Raw genomic sequence first — 16,898 nt, forward strand, 5'->3', positions numbered from 1 at the left:
AAATCTATTGTTGAGCTTTTCTGAATCTGTGGGGGTGGGGTCACGATTATATGAGGGTCGATTTACATGTTTAGCAAAATATCGATGGAGAATAGTTTAAATGCATAAGTTTCAACCCAATAACTTGGGGTCTTTATATAGAATAATGACCCTAAGGTGTACATTATTGACCTGATCCATATAATTTTGACTCCGTTTAATATACCTTTTACATTTAATTGCATGTACAATAATGACCACACCCCATCCGGTCACTGTTTTGTAAATTACTAACATAGTTTATTTTTGTCTTCAATGGCATATCATCACGTAATACGTATTTTTCTAATATGGAACACGAAATTTAAAACATGTAAAGCATTCTGTGTAACAAAAGGCCATGAAAAATGCCTTACGGTTTCCACATAAAACTTCATATGGCCTATGATCGGTTGAATGGCGTTTTACATCAATTGCAACACGTTTTAGCTATATATACATAATGGTCGACTTTTTAGTGGTTTGGGGCAAATCACCCACTTTTTTCAGGGTAGAATCAGTACTGTATAACTCCCGCCATCTGTAAGATAAGACACTTTCGAAGAAGGTTGCAATCGCAGCGTCTTTGCAATCACAGTAATTCTTCAGTTATTTTCTTCTTCATCATCTTCGTCTTCTATTTTGCCTGATCAGTCTCCACGAAATGTTCGATCCATCGATGTCGCTCCCTGATATTACCAACGACTACAAGGGCACAGATGAGCGGCATCATCCAAGACATCTAAATGCAGAAAGGCAACGCCAGACTGCATCATTAATAAAACTTCAAGTGTGTTTTATTTCATTGCTAACGTTGACTCGATGTTGTCGATTAGAAAAAAAAACATTGTAAGTTATATAACGGGGTCTATTTTTCATGCCATTTGTTACCTTAATCTTGGATCACGGGGAATATATCACGCATATATTCCCAACTGAGAATGGAAAATATATCATGACTTGAAATGGTAAAGATAAAAACGGAACCTGAAAAGGAAGTGCGGCTCATTCTAAATAGAAAACAATAAACTATGTAACTTAAGAAACATGTATTTGAAGTAATAAAAAAGGAAGAACGTAAAAACAGTGCTTTCGAGCATACACAGCCAGGAACATGGAGGGTATGTACGAGTGATGAAAACGTGAGGGTTTGATTTTGCACATTTTCAGTTTATGAACAGAAAAGTTAATTTACGTTATGCCTCTTTCAGAGCCTACAACATTGTATTTTCAGATTAACAATGTATCAGTAAAATAAGTCATGCTATATGCGTTTTTAGCCCACCTGAGCACTAAGCATTTAATGGGAAACTATTTTGATAACTCGTAACCCGTCGTCGTTAATGTTTTGCTTCAAAAGACATCTGTTCTGAAACTGCTTAGGCAATCACTGACAGCATGGTCCTCTTTCAAGTTAGTGCAAATCGTGAATTATGGTTGTCATGGCAAAGAAAAGAAAAACTTTTTTAAAAAAACTCCGAACCTGCCGGTTAGATTTCGAAATAATTTTGCGGAAATGATGATTCAGTGACCATCTATCAGGTTTCTTCAAACTTTGTTGATTCGTCAAGAAAACATGGCTGCCAGTAATAGGCTTGTTTTCCTTATATAAACGGATATGCTCAACTTTAGAAATCTTCTCTGAAACTACTTGTTCAAGTTCAAAATAATTTCTCAGCATTAACGTTTGTGTGATCTTCTGTCTAGTTTGTTATAACAGAAATGATTCGCCGGAGTACATGGCCATTAGGTGTGGATTATTGTCCATTTATGTTTATACAGAAAATTTCAACTATCCATAGAGGCCGCATGTATCAAACTTGCTCAAAATGTTTATATGAATGAGTCTCCGCTTCTTGTTGGAAAGGGGCTACACTGGGTCCAAAACTAGGTCACCTGGTAAAATGAAAGTAATGTTTATTAGCAGAGCAGAGGCGATACTTATTTTCCGATTTTCATCGGTGGTGGCAGGCCCGGCCCAAGGGCAAGGAGAACGAGGCAACCGCCTTGGGCCCCGCGCTTTCATGAAATCAACTTCGCAGTGGAAGTTTGTTTGCTTGGGGCCCCGCGCTCATCGCTTGCTGTCTTGGGGACCCTACATTATAGAGTCGAGCCTGGGTGGTGGTTCAATTACCCCCGCTTTACATGATTGATGCAGTGATACGTACTGAACATATCTGGTTTTAAAGATGTAAAGATTATTAAAATATATAGAATTTAATTATTATTTTAATATATATGGGGCTGGCATGGGTCAGTGGATAGCGCAGTGGACTTGAAACCGGATGACCCGTGTTGAAGCCTCTCAGGTACCACTGATATTCATCGGTGTGATCTTGAGCAAGACACTTTCGCCTTGCCTCGTCTGTCTGATGGGGACGTAAACCGGACGGTCTATCCACTGAGCCATGGGAATATGTGTGATACTAAGATTAGTACTGGTTCCCGAATTACTATATATCATCCCGCTCTCTCTCTCTCTCTCTCTCTCTCTCTCTCTCTCTCTCTCTCTCTCTCTCTGGGGCGGCTCTAAATAATATATAATGTGTTGATGAGCCGTTGAACAGCATTAAGCATCCGCTTCAATATCTGCTGTAACTGGATATAGAAAATCAATGTTATACGAGAACAGAAATTCCCACAACTATTGTCAGAAGTGTTATTTTGACAGTGGCTATTGCATTAATAGCTATCCCGCAAAAGACCGCTCAGGTGGCAAAGTGATTGGAGCGTCCGACTCGGATGCTGGAGATCGCGGGTTTGAACCTCGGCCGAGTCAAATCAAAGACATATAAAGAAAATAGTATTAAAAGCTGCCTCTCTTGGCGCTCAGCATTAAGAGGTTAGTGTTAGGACTGGTTGGTCTGGTGTCAGGATAATGTGACTGGGTGGGACATCGTGCTACATCCCATTGAGGCCCTATTTAGGGTCATGTACTATTTTGACGTGTTAATGACCAATTTATATCTCCTACCTTTGTGTGTTGGCTTGTATTAATGTATGTTAGTGACCATTACTTCACTCCTCGTATCATCTTCCATTTCTCTTTGTGGGTATGAAGGGGTGGTAAGAGTGGATGCTAGAAAGTAAAGGTGGGTGTTTGATTGAAAGATATGTGTTACTGACAATCACATAAGTCCTCCTTCTCGAATCCGTTTTGTTTGTACGGGATGGTGTTTAATTGTAAAGGTGGATGTTGGATGGTAAGTGTGTGAGTGTTGAATTATAATAAATAAGTAGTTGGCTGTACTAAGTGTCTATGCCCGTCTCTCCATCGTATTTGTCCATCGATATTAAAATGTTCATAGAGAACTATACATGCCCTAATGTTAAAATGCTCAGCTGTTGAAAACAACAATGTATTTTATACTTGCTTTTAAAAAGTACAGGAGTTCTTGAGTTATATTTAGAACAAGATAATTTGTTTTTGACAATATTTATACAATCTTCCAATTACATTCATGGAATAATTCAACATTTATATTGCTGCATAAATCATACAGGAATTTCCATTTATATGGCATGTAAAAAGATGTCATGTTTGGAAAACTGTATCGTTATTTGCCTGGATCATGTCTGAAGAAGTGTTAGTTAGTTTCAAAATAAGTGCAGGTCAGTCCGGATAGATGCTAGATAGAATGGTGCTGATAAATTTAAATAGGTCTTGGTCAGTCATAATAGCTATTGGTCAATTTAAATAGGTCTTGGTCAGTCATAATAGCTATTGGTCAATTTAAATAGGTCTTGGTCAGTCATAATAGCTGTTGGTCAATTAAAATAGGTATAAGTCAGTCATAATAGGCACTGTTCAGTTACAATTATACGAACAGGCGTTGTTAGTCAAAATTTCTTTGGTAAGTCAGAATAGGTGTTGGTTAGTGCCAACGGGTAATGGTCAGTCAGGGCGAATTTTTGTCTGTTTTTAGGTGTGTCTAGCGCACACTGTTACAGTTTCATAAAGCCCTACCATGTCCCGTCATGTTAAATTTCCATAAGCCCCAATGTGTCCTTCATAACGTCAATTCTCAAAAGGAGTGATATTATCAACCTTACTGTTAAATTATGTGAGGGTTATAAACTGCTAAGGTTAAATTCCTATATGGTTATATCAACAGAGTATGATAAATTCCCGTAGAACACCAAACACCGCTCATGTTCAATTCAATAGACCGCTCATGTTAAATTCACTTAAGGAGATATATCCTCCCAAATGTGCTGTACTGTTAATTGCCATAAGAAGTCATACCGTGCAAAATGATCATGCTAAATTTCTGTTGACTTCCTACTGACACAAACATAATATTAAATTTTCATAAACTCCATACCGACCCAAAACCAGTGTTAAATTCCCACAAGAAGTCATTTCGTCCCTTATAGGTGTTTTATAACAAATGTTTTATGTTGAAGCTACTTAGCTAAGTTGGATACTTTCTTGCAAATATTACCAATAACATTTGAAAGACTGGTATTTCATCTGAAAGTTTTGAGTAAATTCCCAGAGTCTGTCACCGTCTTTAAAGTCTTTCATAACATAAAAAGCCAGAACTACTATGAATAAATGTCATCCCTTTGCTACAACATTTTAGCTATATACGGTACAACTGCGTCGATGAACTGCATGCAAAACAAGCGACACATGAATCATTAGGTTGAGGGATTACTTCACTGGGTCACGTGCACCGTAGTATTTGAAGGGTCCCTCTGTTTTCTGATTACATGCTGGAACCTTGGATCTGCCATTGATATCCACCTTTACCTCATTGTAATTCTTGGTGTTATATATGTTGATAAGGTCAGATGACGACATACTTGGACATTCATCAAAATAATTGAAAGGAGCTAAGAAAAATGACAATTTACTCCACGCAGTTGGCGTGGAGGGCACATCTTCTGCACTGGGTATATGGTAGACTCCCATAGTTACCCAAGCCACCAAATCTTCATCCCATATACTTTCATTGTCCGAGAGAAAGTCCCCGAAATCTAGAATGGGGTCCCAAGGATCCATCTGCGCGTAGATAGATGTGCTCATATCTTCCGTGTCTTTCCGTTTGGTGATGGCAATTGGATATTCTGTCCACTTACATGAGTTTGCAATAGGCTGCCCTGCCATGATAAACTCCACGGCAGCTCTGTTGTACACTCTGTAAGCCTTTGCTTGTCCTTGTCTATTTTGCGTTCTATTGTTATATATTATGTGGTACCTTGGTATTTTGTCTGAGAATTTTACATTGTCCATTTCATGCCTTTTCTCTCTAGTAGTAAAATGCATTTGAGATTTTGTCTCATTTTGAAACCAAGGATGATTAATTGTTTCTAATCCAATGTCCAGAGTTGCATAATTATTACGTAAACCACCAATGTCCATGTCAGCCTTAAAATGAAACAAGTGCTGATGAAGATTAGCCGTGACTCCCTCGTAAATCAAAATCCCATAAGGCCTCTCGTTTGGTAGGTTGAAGGTAGCTTGCACATATCCGGTCGCAGAAGCCTTAACTTCTATAGCACCATTCTGATAGAAAATATAGTCGAACAGGTAGTCATAGTTCCAAATTGTAGCAACAGTACGAACAACCAGATGATAATCCAAAAGTCCACCGTAAGCAGTATTCCCTCTATCATAGGCGTTGAAATAGTGACGTCTCAAAGGCATTCCTGCATTTTCCTCAAATATACAAATAGAGTTTTTGTACCGTTGTGCATCTCCTGAATTGACGAAGTGGTCTACGTCGATATAGACAGCAGTATCTGGGCAGTCCACCCCTCGCACCAGTTCAAAAGATCCACCTCCTATAAACCACGATGCGTCGTAGTAGAATGTACTCCCTTGAGTTGGTCCGTACCCTGCGTAAGCCACAAGCACCTCCTGCAAGCTAACTTCATACGCAATTCTCTCCCCTTGGAATCGTATATCAAATACTTGTAAACCAGTTATAGTTCGCATGTGTATATCAAAGTCCCAATTCATGTAGTTTACATGCTGTCCAGAAACTGAAAAACGGCGTCCCTCTGGTTCCATCAACCTCGGCCCTTCAATTGGCTTTGGCAAAGGATCTTTTCCTCTTCTTAAATAGGTTGAATAAATGTCATCTGTTTTCTTCAAGTTTATTTTCTTAATTTCATCTCGCTTATATTTATCTAAAAACTCGTCCATATTGCCGAATGTTTGCCCGTTATATACAATCATTTCCATTTTCCACTCTTCGACAATCCTAGATTTATGGTCGATCAGCATCTCAAATCCAAGTGGCTGTATGTAGAGCCCATCAATATCTTTGAAGGCCCACAACCATGTTTTCCTATCTCCACTTTTTCTTCCGCTGGGAGCTGTTTCATAGAAAGTCATACAGTCGATACCACGTGTACAATTATGATAACAAAGGCCATAGCTATCCATAAAGACTTCATAGAGCTGTTCTGAAAGCTTTATAACCATTGGATGGAGAAATCTGCTTTCAACGTAGTCTATAGTACGACTTGTATGGGGAATGAGATGTCTGCGGTAGGCAGGGTTTTTGTATATTTCGTGGTTTGTAGGAAATGGGAGAGGACTGACTATATATTCCTCGATGGCTGGCGGCTGCGCATCTCCCCGAACAAGGACTACTATAGCGACTCTATCTGGTCTTCTTGCTCCCTTGTCGAGATAGGCCAATGCATCCTCCTTCCTCGGTGAAAAAAAATCAATCAACAAGATGTAGCTGCTATTAATTGTTGCCTTTTCAAACGGTACTAAATTGAGGCTAGGAATACTAAGCATGTAGTCACGTGTTGCCCGGTATTCTTCTGGAGTGAGGTCATCAAAAATGTTTGGATTGCGAAAGTCGCGAGGTTTCACCTCAAATCCAGACTCACAATAGATTGGTTCCGGTTTGCGCGTCGCCAGCACCACAACTACAATGGCTAATATAACCACTATGATGAAAGCCCCGAAAGTCACTATCCTGCAGGATATTTGTTGGCTCCATTTCATCTCCTCCAGTTCTTTGTCTCTTCTCTTCTCCTGTGAGTTTGTCAGTGGAGTCTGTAAACAAAAAACAGAAACAAAAAAGCACATTTAACGTTGCTTAGATCTATTTCTTAATGAAGAAAGGTAGTTAAAGTATGTTTGGCAAACCATATAAAGTCATCAGAAAGAGAACATCGTCAATTTAAGCTTTGACATACTTCTCATGGTCCTAAAATGCAGCTAATACAACATACATAAAGACACGTGTGTATGGCTCATACTCAAATCCATATCACGTGTTATCAGAAGAAGCTTTCGAGAGTTATCCCATTTAGTTGTAGTGGTAGGTCCCAATAATGTTTGAATTCGGGAAAGGGCTTATCCTGGTCCTAAACCAGTTTAACATTAGCGCAACAGTTTGCAGAAAAAAAGGGATTAAAATGATATTTTGAGTGACCTAACAGCTTTTGATGTGTGTGTGTGTGTGTTTTGGATTTTTAACGTAGCTTTAACAATTTTTCAGTCATATCGCTACGATGTCTGCAATGTGGCAGTTTATAGTGATGTCTAGTACTGGGGCATCATGCCGCAGAGATATAGCATGATGTCCCCACCCAGTCAAATTATCCTGATTCCATGCCAGCCAGTCCTAACACTAACCTCTTAATGCTGAGCGCCAAGCGAGGCAGCTGTTGGTACCATCTTTATAACTCTTTGATAAGACTCGTTCGGGGTTCGAACCTACGACCTCTCGCATCCGAAGCGGACGCTCTAACCACTAGGCCACCAGAGTGGTCGCTTTAGATGTAGTATGTATGTGCATACCCTTCAGTATTGGTATCATGGCCAAGTCAACAATTAAGAGATGGAAACACTGGAGAAAAAAAAGAACAAATACGTCGGGTTCATGTAAAAGTAATGATATAAAGTTGTTACGTTGGTTCATTTACGGTTTTCTAGATATTATTCTATCATGCACATGTAAACAGTACGTAAGATGCTTCCAGTGAGCATCTTTTCAATCTGACAGTAAACTCAATATTTTTGGAAGGGTTTGTTCATAGTTCCTAGCCAGTTTTCAATTTGCAGAGTGTAAATACTACAACGTTGGAAATTTTCAAATGAGAATATTGACCCCGATCTATGCCATTAATATGCTATAAATAATATTTTGAAGAATGTCCACTGGTTCTAGTAAAATAGTGGTCCTGACAAATTGCATCATATGTACTTCCCATTTCTTTCAAAGAGCATTTATTTCAACTTGGGTTATATAAATGTACAGAGATTTGCTTTATCTTTCACTCTTCTTCCGATTAGGAAATATAAAAAACATAAACCCACACACAGTTTTTAGTAACTTTGTTTTGTCAACAAAAATGTGACCAAAGGGTGTCATCAACTCTTTAGCTTTCTAGACTTTCACTATTTGACTTACTGTACCTAATTACTGGAACACATTTCTACTCTGATACACTATATATTGTCAGAATGTAGTCTGTCCTACCCAATGACGGGATTGAATTTTTACTTTGGTGCGCTATATATTGTCAGAATGTAGTGTGTACTACCCAATGACTGGAATGAATTTCTACTTTGATACACTATATATTGTCAAAATGTTGTCTGTCCTACCCAATGACTGAAATGAATTTCTACCTTGATACACTATATATTGTCAGAATGTAGTCTGTCTTACCCAATTACTAGAATGAATTTCTACCTTGGTACATTGTATTATGTCAGAATGTAGTCTGTCCTACCCAATGACTGGAATTGATTTCAACTCTGATACACTATATATTGTCAGAATGTAGTCTGTCCTACCCAATGACTGGATTGAATTTTTACTTTGGTACACTATATATTTTCAGAATGCAGTGTGTACTACCCAATGGCTGGAATGAATTGCTACCTTGATACACGATATATTGCCAGAATGTAGTCTGTCTTACTCAATGACTGGAATGAATTTCTACTTTGATACACTATATGTTGTCAGAATGTAGTCTGTCTTAGTGACTGGAATTAATTTCTACCTTGATACACTATATATTGTCAGAATGTTTTCTGTCTTACCCAATTACTGGAATGAATTTCTACTTTGATACACTATATATTGTCAGAATGTAGTCTGTCTTACTCAATGACTGGAATGAATTTCTACTTTGATACATTGTATAATGTCAGAATGTAGTCTGTTTTACCCAGTGACTGGAATGAATTTCTGTCTTGGTACACTATATATTGTCAGAATGTAGTCTGTCCTACCCAATGACTGGAATGAATTTCTACTTCGATACACTATATATTGTCAGAATGTAGTCTGTCCTACTCAATGACTGGAATGAATTTCTACTCTGATTAACTGTATATTGTCAGAATGTAGTCTGTCCTACCCAATGACTGGAATGAATTTTTACTTTGATACACTATATATTGTCAAAATGTAATCTGTCCTACCCAATGCTTGAAATGCATTTCTATCTTGATACACTAAATATTGTCAGAATATGGTCTGTCCTACCCAATGACTGGAATGAATTTCTACTTTGATACACTATATATTGTCAGAATGTAGTCTGTCCTACCCAATGACTGGAATAAATTTCTACTTTGATACACTATATATTGTCAGAATGTAGTCTGACCTACCCAATAACTGGAATAAATTTCTACTTTGATACACTATATATTGTCAGAATGTAGTCTGTCCTACTCAATGACTGGAATGAATTTCTACTCTGATTAACTGTATATTGTCAGAATGTAGTCTGTCCTACCCAATGACTGGAATGAATTTCTACTCTGATTAACTGTATATTGTCAGTAAGTAGTCTGTCCTACCCAATGACTGGAATGAATTTCTACTCTGATTAACTGTATATTGTCAGAATGTAGTCTGTCCTACCCAATGACTGGAATTGATTTCTAATATGATATACTATCTATTATCAGAATGTAGTCTGTCCTACCCAATGACTGGAATGGATTTATATTCAGATACACTGTATAAAAATCCTTGTTTGATGCAATCTTTCTCCATTTAATTATTCTATCTTATGACCATTGGAAACATCAGACAGACACAACAGGTGTCTGATCATCTGCTAAAAGAATTCGTTCATCGATGCGGACCTTGCGATCCTTGAAAAAATATTCAATATATTTTCTATTGTTAAAAAAAATTACTTATTTATTGTGGGAGGAAGAGGATAATCTGGTTCATTAGAGATCTATTAGGAACGGATAGGAATGGATTGGTAGGAGAGAGAGAGAGAGAGAGAGAGGGGAGGGGGGGCAGGGAGCATGCGGGGTAGGTTAATTTAGATGTAGATAATTCACTTGTTGTATAACTGGAACCAATGTTGTACGACGAAAAGCTACTCTTACCGCTGAGTCATGTTCCTCGTTTTCTAGCGGATCCCCACTACTTTTCGGATGTGTAGAAGTGCTCTTGGCGCTGAGTTCCATGTCGCCTGTAGGTACACCTGTATTCGGATTGCAAGTCGTGCAGGAAGTCTAGCGGGCTTGTTCACTTTATCTTGCTACTCGACTTCTGTTTACCGGAGTGAGGCACTTCGCAAATACGTCCATAATCAGTAACATCTCATTTGCAACATTTACCCTAAGTCAATACGATCATATATTGTCTTGAGGGAGTGGGGTAATTGTTTAGTACCTTGTCAAGTTTGCAATCATTTTCACTGAATTTAAGATTGGGAAACGGTTGTGTGTAAGATGTACAATTTTCTCAGAAGATTGTAAAAGTCCTTAAAATTACAACAAAGCAAAGGGTTTTTATTACATAAACACAAACGTGCAAAGCCTCGCATACAAAAAGAAAGATAAACGTCATATGAACTACAGCAAGGTAAGTGGTAAATACTATTTTTACATACGCACACGTGAAACGACGTGTGGAAAGATGAACAATGTAAATAAAGGGTTTAATAACAAAAATCAATTCTAAAATGTATACAACTTTAAAGTGTTCAACTTTCAAAATTAGCAGCTCTTCACGTGACTTGCTCAATTAATATATATGTTAATTTCGTGTCGAAGCTTTATCGTAATAAAATGAAGCGTTTCGAATAATATATTGCAGTATACCATGGTAATGACATATCTATATAAAAGTTAATCCGTTCTCTCAATTTCTTTATCTTAAAATTTACATTTAGGGACAGCAACCTTACTTGATCCCCACATGATGTGACAAGCCAATGTGTCACTGGTTAAAAGCAGTCGTTATCGCTCGCATTTATCCCCATATAACTCAATGGTACAGTCCGGCTGGTACAAATTTCATTCATTCCTAATAAGCTTAAACTTGTTTTCACACACGATCATTCTGGCCATGCAACTAATAGATAACAATAATAGATAACAATTTACCTGATACGTTATCTCAGGAGACGAACCTTCCCACTTATAGTACGCATGTTGAGAAAACAAGACCAATGGGGTTTTGCTTTTGTTGTTTTAATATTCTCGTGTACGGATACGAGTGAATTAAAAATCAAAATTAAAATGTAATGGACCAGCAAACTTTATATGAGAATGGATTTTTTTAATTTAATTTTTTAAAATACTTTTGTTGATGTTAAAATCCTGTATTAAAAATCAAAACTGAAAACCACTGAAACCAGACTGAATACAAGCGAGCTCTATGTTTTGTTTCATCTTTAGTCTGGCCGGTGGGGAATTTCATTCATAAGAAGCCATGAATGAAATCTTAATTGCGTCGAGCTGCAGCAGTCTTATTTCATTGAGAAACTATTTTCAACAGACTATAGTCTCCTCCTGCCCGGCCATCTGTCACCTTATTATGTTTAGTAAACGTTTTAATATAAATCTCTCTCTCTCTCTCTCTCTCTCTCTCTATATATATATATATATAGAGAGAGAGAGAGAGAGAGAGAGATGTCCGCTAAGAAAGTGACAAATATGTGAAAGCTAATGTTCAAATCGAATCTTTGATTTAAACATTTGCCTGCATTAATAATTCTGATATATTGAGCGTACCTGCCTCTTTCCGAAGACGAATTCTAAAGAGTGGGGCGGACGGTAGTCTATTGCATTTGGTGATCTCAACGTGGAATTCCCTAAAGAATGGGGCGGATTATAGCCTATTGAATTTGGTGATCTTAATTTGGAGTTCCTTGAAGAGTGGGACTATTAGTAGCCTATTGAATTTGGTGATCGTAACATGGAATTCCAGGCCACTGTCGTAGAGCATTCAGCAGCAAGACACTCTATGATTTTCTTGTTTATTTTTATTTTTCGTGACCGTCCAGTTTTAGCCTGAAGAGTGCTTTCTGAGCCATAGCCCAGTGTTTTCACAGAGAGAGAGAGAGAGAGAGAGAGAGAGATTTTATTTTTGTATTCTTGAAAGTACGCAGCCTTAATCACACCATTTAAATGGCTAATAACTGAGACTCGTATACCGCCAAAATAGACAAACTCGCTTTGCTCTAAGACTATTGAATTTATGAGTATTTTCATTTACTGTGTCATGATTTCGTTCTCTAAATTCAGTATTCAAATAGGGACAAATCGGCGCTGTCAAATAATAAAAACACTACTACTACTACCAAAAAGAAGAAAAAGGGTATAGAAGAAGAATGATAACAATAGTAATCAGAACAAAACTATTGAAAATAGCAATAATACTAATAGATGGAATTTCATTGCGTGTGTGCGCGCTTGTGTTTCATCTTACTGATTCACAGTCGGCATTATTGGGGCATATTCCATTTTGGGATACTTGTGTGGTTCTTAAAAGTACCGTTTTGTGATTACTGCGGCTTCAGCTTGGTTTTCTTTGGCAGCAGAACATAATGGATGTTGAGCAATACACCGCCATGAGCAATAATCACTCAGGACAGGGGTTTGTTCAATTCCTTGTCATTGCGGATAGCCACCTTCATGTGACGAGAAAAGATTCTGGGTATCTTCTTGATACAGGGTGCGGTTCCGGTCAATTCCAAGACTTCAGTTATCCATCACACAATGACGGCAGCCTATTAACAGGATCACCAGCACGGCATAATTTCCCTTTCTCAAAAACTGGTGTATACATTGTACGTGGAACTGACGTCCAGCACTGGATGACTGACTCGGAGCTCCTAGTCACCACGATTCCTCCTATACCACGTTCAGACATAGTTATATTGTGTTTCCAACTACATTGAACCATGAAGAATGTTGCGTCGTACTCCACAGCCCCCACAAGGGATTGAAATGAACAGGAGATTTCGCAAATCAGAAATGCTTACATGGGGAAGGTTTTATATAATTTTTGGAAACAGCAATGGCTCAGTTGGAATAGTGTGGGTACTCATCAGCCCTAAGTGTTTTCACTTACTTTTGTCATAGTTTCCTTGTTTCTACACAGCAGCGGGAATTACACTATATTCACATTAAAATACAAAACAATCACCATTAAACGATAAAAAAATCCTCATGATCAAACGATTTTCCATGCATAATTCAGATTTACCGAGCATATTGCCAGATACATAACGGTTTGGTTTTGTGTGTTTAACGCCATTTTTCAGCACATGATAGGTTATATATGGCGCCCAGTACATTTGATGGAGGAAGAACCTCCGAATAACCACCGACCCAAGGGAAGCTACTGGCAAGCTTTCTCACGCACCCATGTTCGCTGAGCCCAGACTTTAACTTCGCTGAAAATAAGTGAGATGAGAGGTGACCTTAACCCACTCAGTCACCTGGGCCCCCGCTGTGATAGAGTAATTGATTATATCAAATGTAATCAAAAAAAAAGGAATTAAATATTAAAGCTTTGCGGGTGGCCTATCATTTATCTGTAAATATAATGATAATGTTCGAACGAGTAACAGAGGATATTTATCAATGTGATATATATTACTCATAGGACAGGCCCCAAAAATTTGGATGGTTTATATCCGATGTAAAATGACACCCCAGCAGAATGGCCCTCTGCTATCAACATCCCAAACCCATGACTGTATGAGCCTAACGAGTTCTTCCAGGCGGGTGTAAACTACTGTATGCACCCGGTTAATAGTCCACACAACAACCAAATATGTAATTGCTGCAGGTGCTTGTGACAATATAATGAGTGTCATTTTATATGCATTTCAGTCTACTATAAAGGCTTATTACTCAATTCCTCCCCCCCCCCCCCGCCACATATGAACATTTTAAATGGTTTTGTGAATAGTCAGTATCAATGTTGTTACATCCCACATTGTAATCTGTCGGCTTCTGAGAATGATGCATCTGCATTCACATAATAAATTTAGAAATTCTAAGATGGGTAAACATGAATTTATGAAAAAACATTTGCTATGCCACCATATTTATATATGACTCTCTTACCCTGGAACCAAATATGTTTAACATCTATTGCAGACAGAACAAAATATTTTCAGGTACAAAATATAGACCAACAATCTATTATGCCCAATACAATATAGAAATCCCATATTAAAGCTAGCTTTCAAACACAGGGAACTGAAATAAGGGCATAATAACTAGACAGTTAGCTGGGAGTCTAAAAGCAATTATATGTGACATTAGTGAAACTCACACTTGCTGATAGCAAGGTGATGACAGATAAAATAAACACTGGCAGGCAAGGATCAGAATCTATAGATATTCAGACCTGGGGCCTGTCCAAGGAGTAATATAAAGGTTTCATAATTCAAGCCAACTTGTCAATACAGCTACAATACCTACTAAAACGTAGAAAAGACAACTGAATCATATTTGTATGTGAAATAGCTGTCCTAAATAAAACTTAAGATAAATTCAGCATTACTTGATGTCAAAAAGTATTCTATATATTAAATTGAGTTGACAGAAAGAAGAGAGCAACATTTATATAACTATTACATACCTCTACAGCTTAAAGATTACTGCCATGGAGAAAACAACCTATGTAATGTAACTTTACACAGATGAATTAGAAATCTGCATATCGGTAATTGTAGGGAGTTAAGTACAGAGATCTTTCGGCAAGTGAATTATTTTTTCATGCACTTTGCACATGCCAGAATCATTCACCACCACCTGCACCTGGCGATCCACAATGACATAAATACTTATCCAGACAGTTCTTTTTCCTATTATGTATAGATAATTTATATGTTTTGTTAGTTTTTCCCCCATGATTATATGTTATATACATCTGTATTAAGTACTTGACTTTGTCCAAAATCAAGCTCATTGTGTTCCCAACCAGTAACATTTATTTTGTAAACAAAATGATTATGGTTTAAATATTCAGATCATTATTAATGTAAACAAAGTTTGTGACTTGGTCTAGGAGACTGGAATACCCCCAATAAAAAAGACCCTGGTCTACCTGATGTTTGCCATGATTTTTTAAAATTAATTTTAGTAATACACCTTAACTTGCTGACAACTTAAAATGTTCTAGAAATGAACATTTGACCCGCATTCTGGGTCTATATATATATATATATATATATATATATATATATATATATATATATATATATATATATATATATATATATATATATATAAATATATAAAATCTTGTTTACTTTAAAAGTTGTTCATTCTTGCAATTAAAATCTTTAGAAGAATCAGTCTTATTGTTGTGTTCAGTATTTCCTTGGGGTGGAATTATTCATTCAAATTATTATTCACTGGATATACAAAGTACTCATTCTTGGTCAGAAACTTTAATTTGGAATATACTGAATTCAAACAAGAGCATATTTTTAGATGTGTGCATGTGTGTGTTTTGGATTTTTAAGGTAGCTTTAACAATATTTCAGTCATATAGCTATAATGTTTGCAGTGTGGCAGTTTATAGTGATGTCCGGGGCATCATGCTGCAGACATGTATCATGATGTCCCATCCATCACATTATCCTGACACCAGGACGACCAGTCCTAACACTAACCTCATAATGCTGAACACCTAGCGAAAATCTGTTAGTACCATGTTTATAAATCTTTGGTATGACTCAGCCGGGCTTTGAACCCATGACCTCCCGCATCTGAGGTGGACACACTAACCACCAGGCCACTGGAGCAGTCAAACACTATTGGATTATTGTGATACATCAAAAGTCTGTTAGCACATCACAACACTAAAGGTCACTGGCACATTGGCACTTTCGAGATTACACATCAACTCATTCAATAATGGAACTTGTTTGGAAAAGTACTAGAATTCATTTGGAACTTCATACACCTGTGATAAAAATGTTATAACTATTTGGGATTTAATTCACATTACTGTAAGTTCTTTTAAAATTATCACTTTGCATTCTATGGAAATAAATTATGTGTTGAATTTTACAAAATTTATTAGTTTTCTAAGACCATAGAGTCATAATATTCCCAAGAAAAGCAACCAGGCTTCTGCTAAAATGCAGGTCTCAATGCAACAATTACAAAACAGACCTTTCAAGAGCTACATAATTATTCTTTAACATGGTTCAATAAAGCCAACTTAGATTAAACACAGTTACACACATACTCATACAAGGCAATCAACTTTCATTATTATTAATATTCTTTTTATTATTCCCTTTTGTCACTGTTATATTTGTCACTGCTGTTGTTATTACTGAAGCAAATCAAATCAGAATTTAGTTGTACAACAAGAGAACAACAAAGCCAGATTTAGATATTGTTCGAAATATGCAAAACAATAGGGTGTCTACCTTGTAACTGTGGCATGATCACACTTTCAAAGTCATATTAAATTATACAAAGAACTTGTAACTGATGCAAGCAGTTTTTGTTTATCACATAATGTTAAGGACTTATCTACACTGCTCTGCTTCATGGCTAACTGTTACACCAATTTTGAATTATAAATGCTGATGTTATATGATACAAATGTAGGTCACTGTGACCTACTTTACTCTAGGGTGGCTTAAAATAATGCAAG

General features: G+C 37.2%; 2 protein-coding genes across 2 annotated transcripts in view; one reads left to right on the plus strand and one right to left on the minus strand.

Annotated features, from left to right (window-relative positions):
• Positions 1–16,898, plus strand: part of LOC149794078 (uncharacterized) — a 177,209-nt gene that overhangs the window by 14,270 nt on the left and 146,041 nt on the right. The window lies entirely within an intron of this gene.
• Positions 3,713–10,644, minus strand: LOC149794079 (diamine oxidase [copper-containing]-like). Its single transcript, XM_089968027.1, has 2 exons — positions 10,361–10,644; positions 3,713–7,042 (listed from the first exon to the last, which is right to left on the minus strand). Exons 1-2 carry the CDS (start codon positions 10,439–10,441, stop codon positions 4,676–4,678), a joined length of 2,448 nt encoding a protein of 815 aa, XP_089824153.1. The 5' UTR covers positions 10,442–10,644; the 3' UTR covers positions 3,713–4,675.

The sequence above is a fragment of the Sinohyriopsis cumingii genome, chromosome 8 (assembly GCF_028554795.1).
Source record: "Sinohyriopsis cumingii isolate HCF-2022 chromosome 8, ASM2855479v2, whole genome shotgun sequence".
Lineage (NCBI taxonomy): Eukaryota > Metazoa > Mollusca > Bivalvia > Unionida > Unionidae > Sinohyriopsis > Sinohyriopsis cumingii.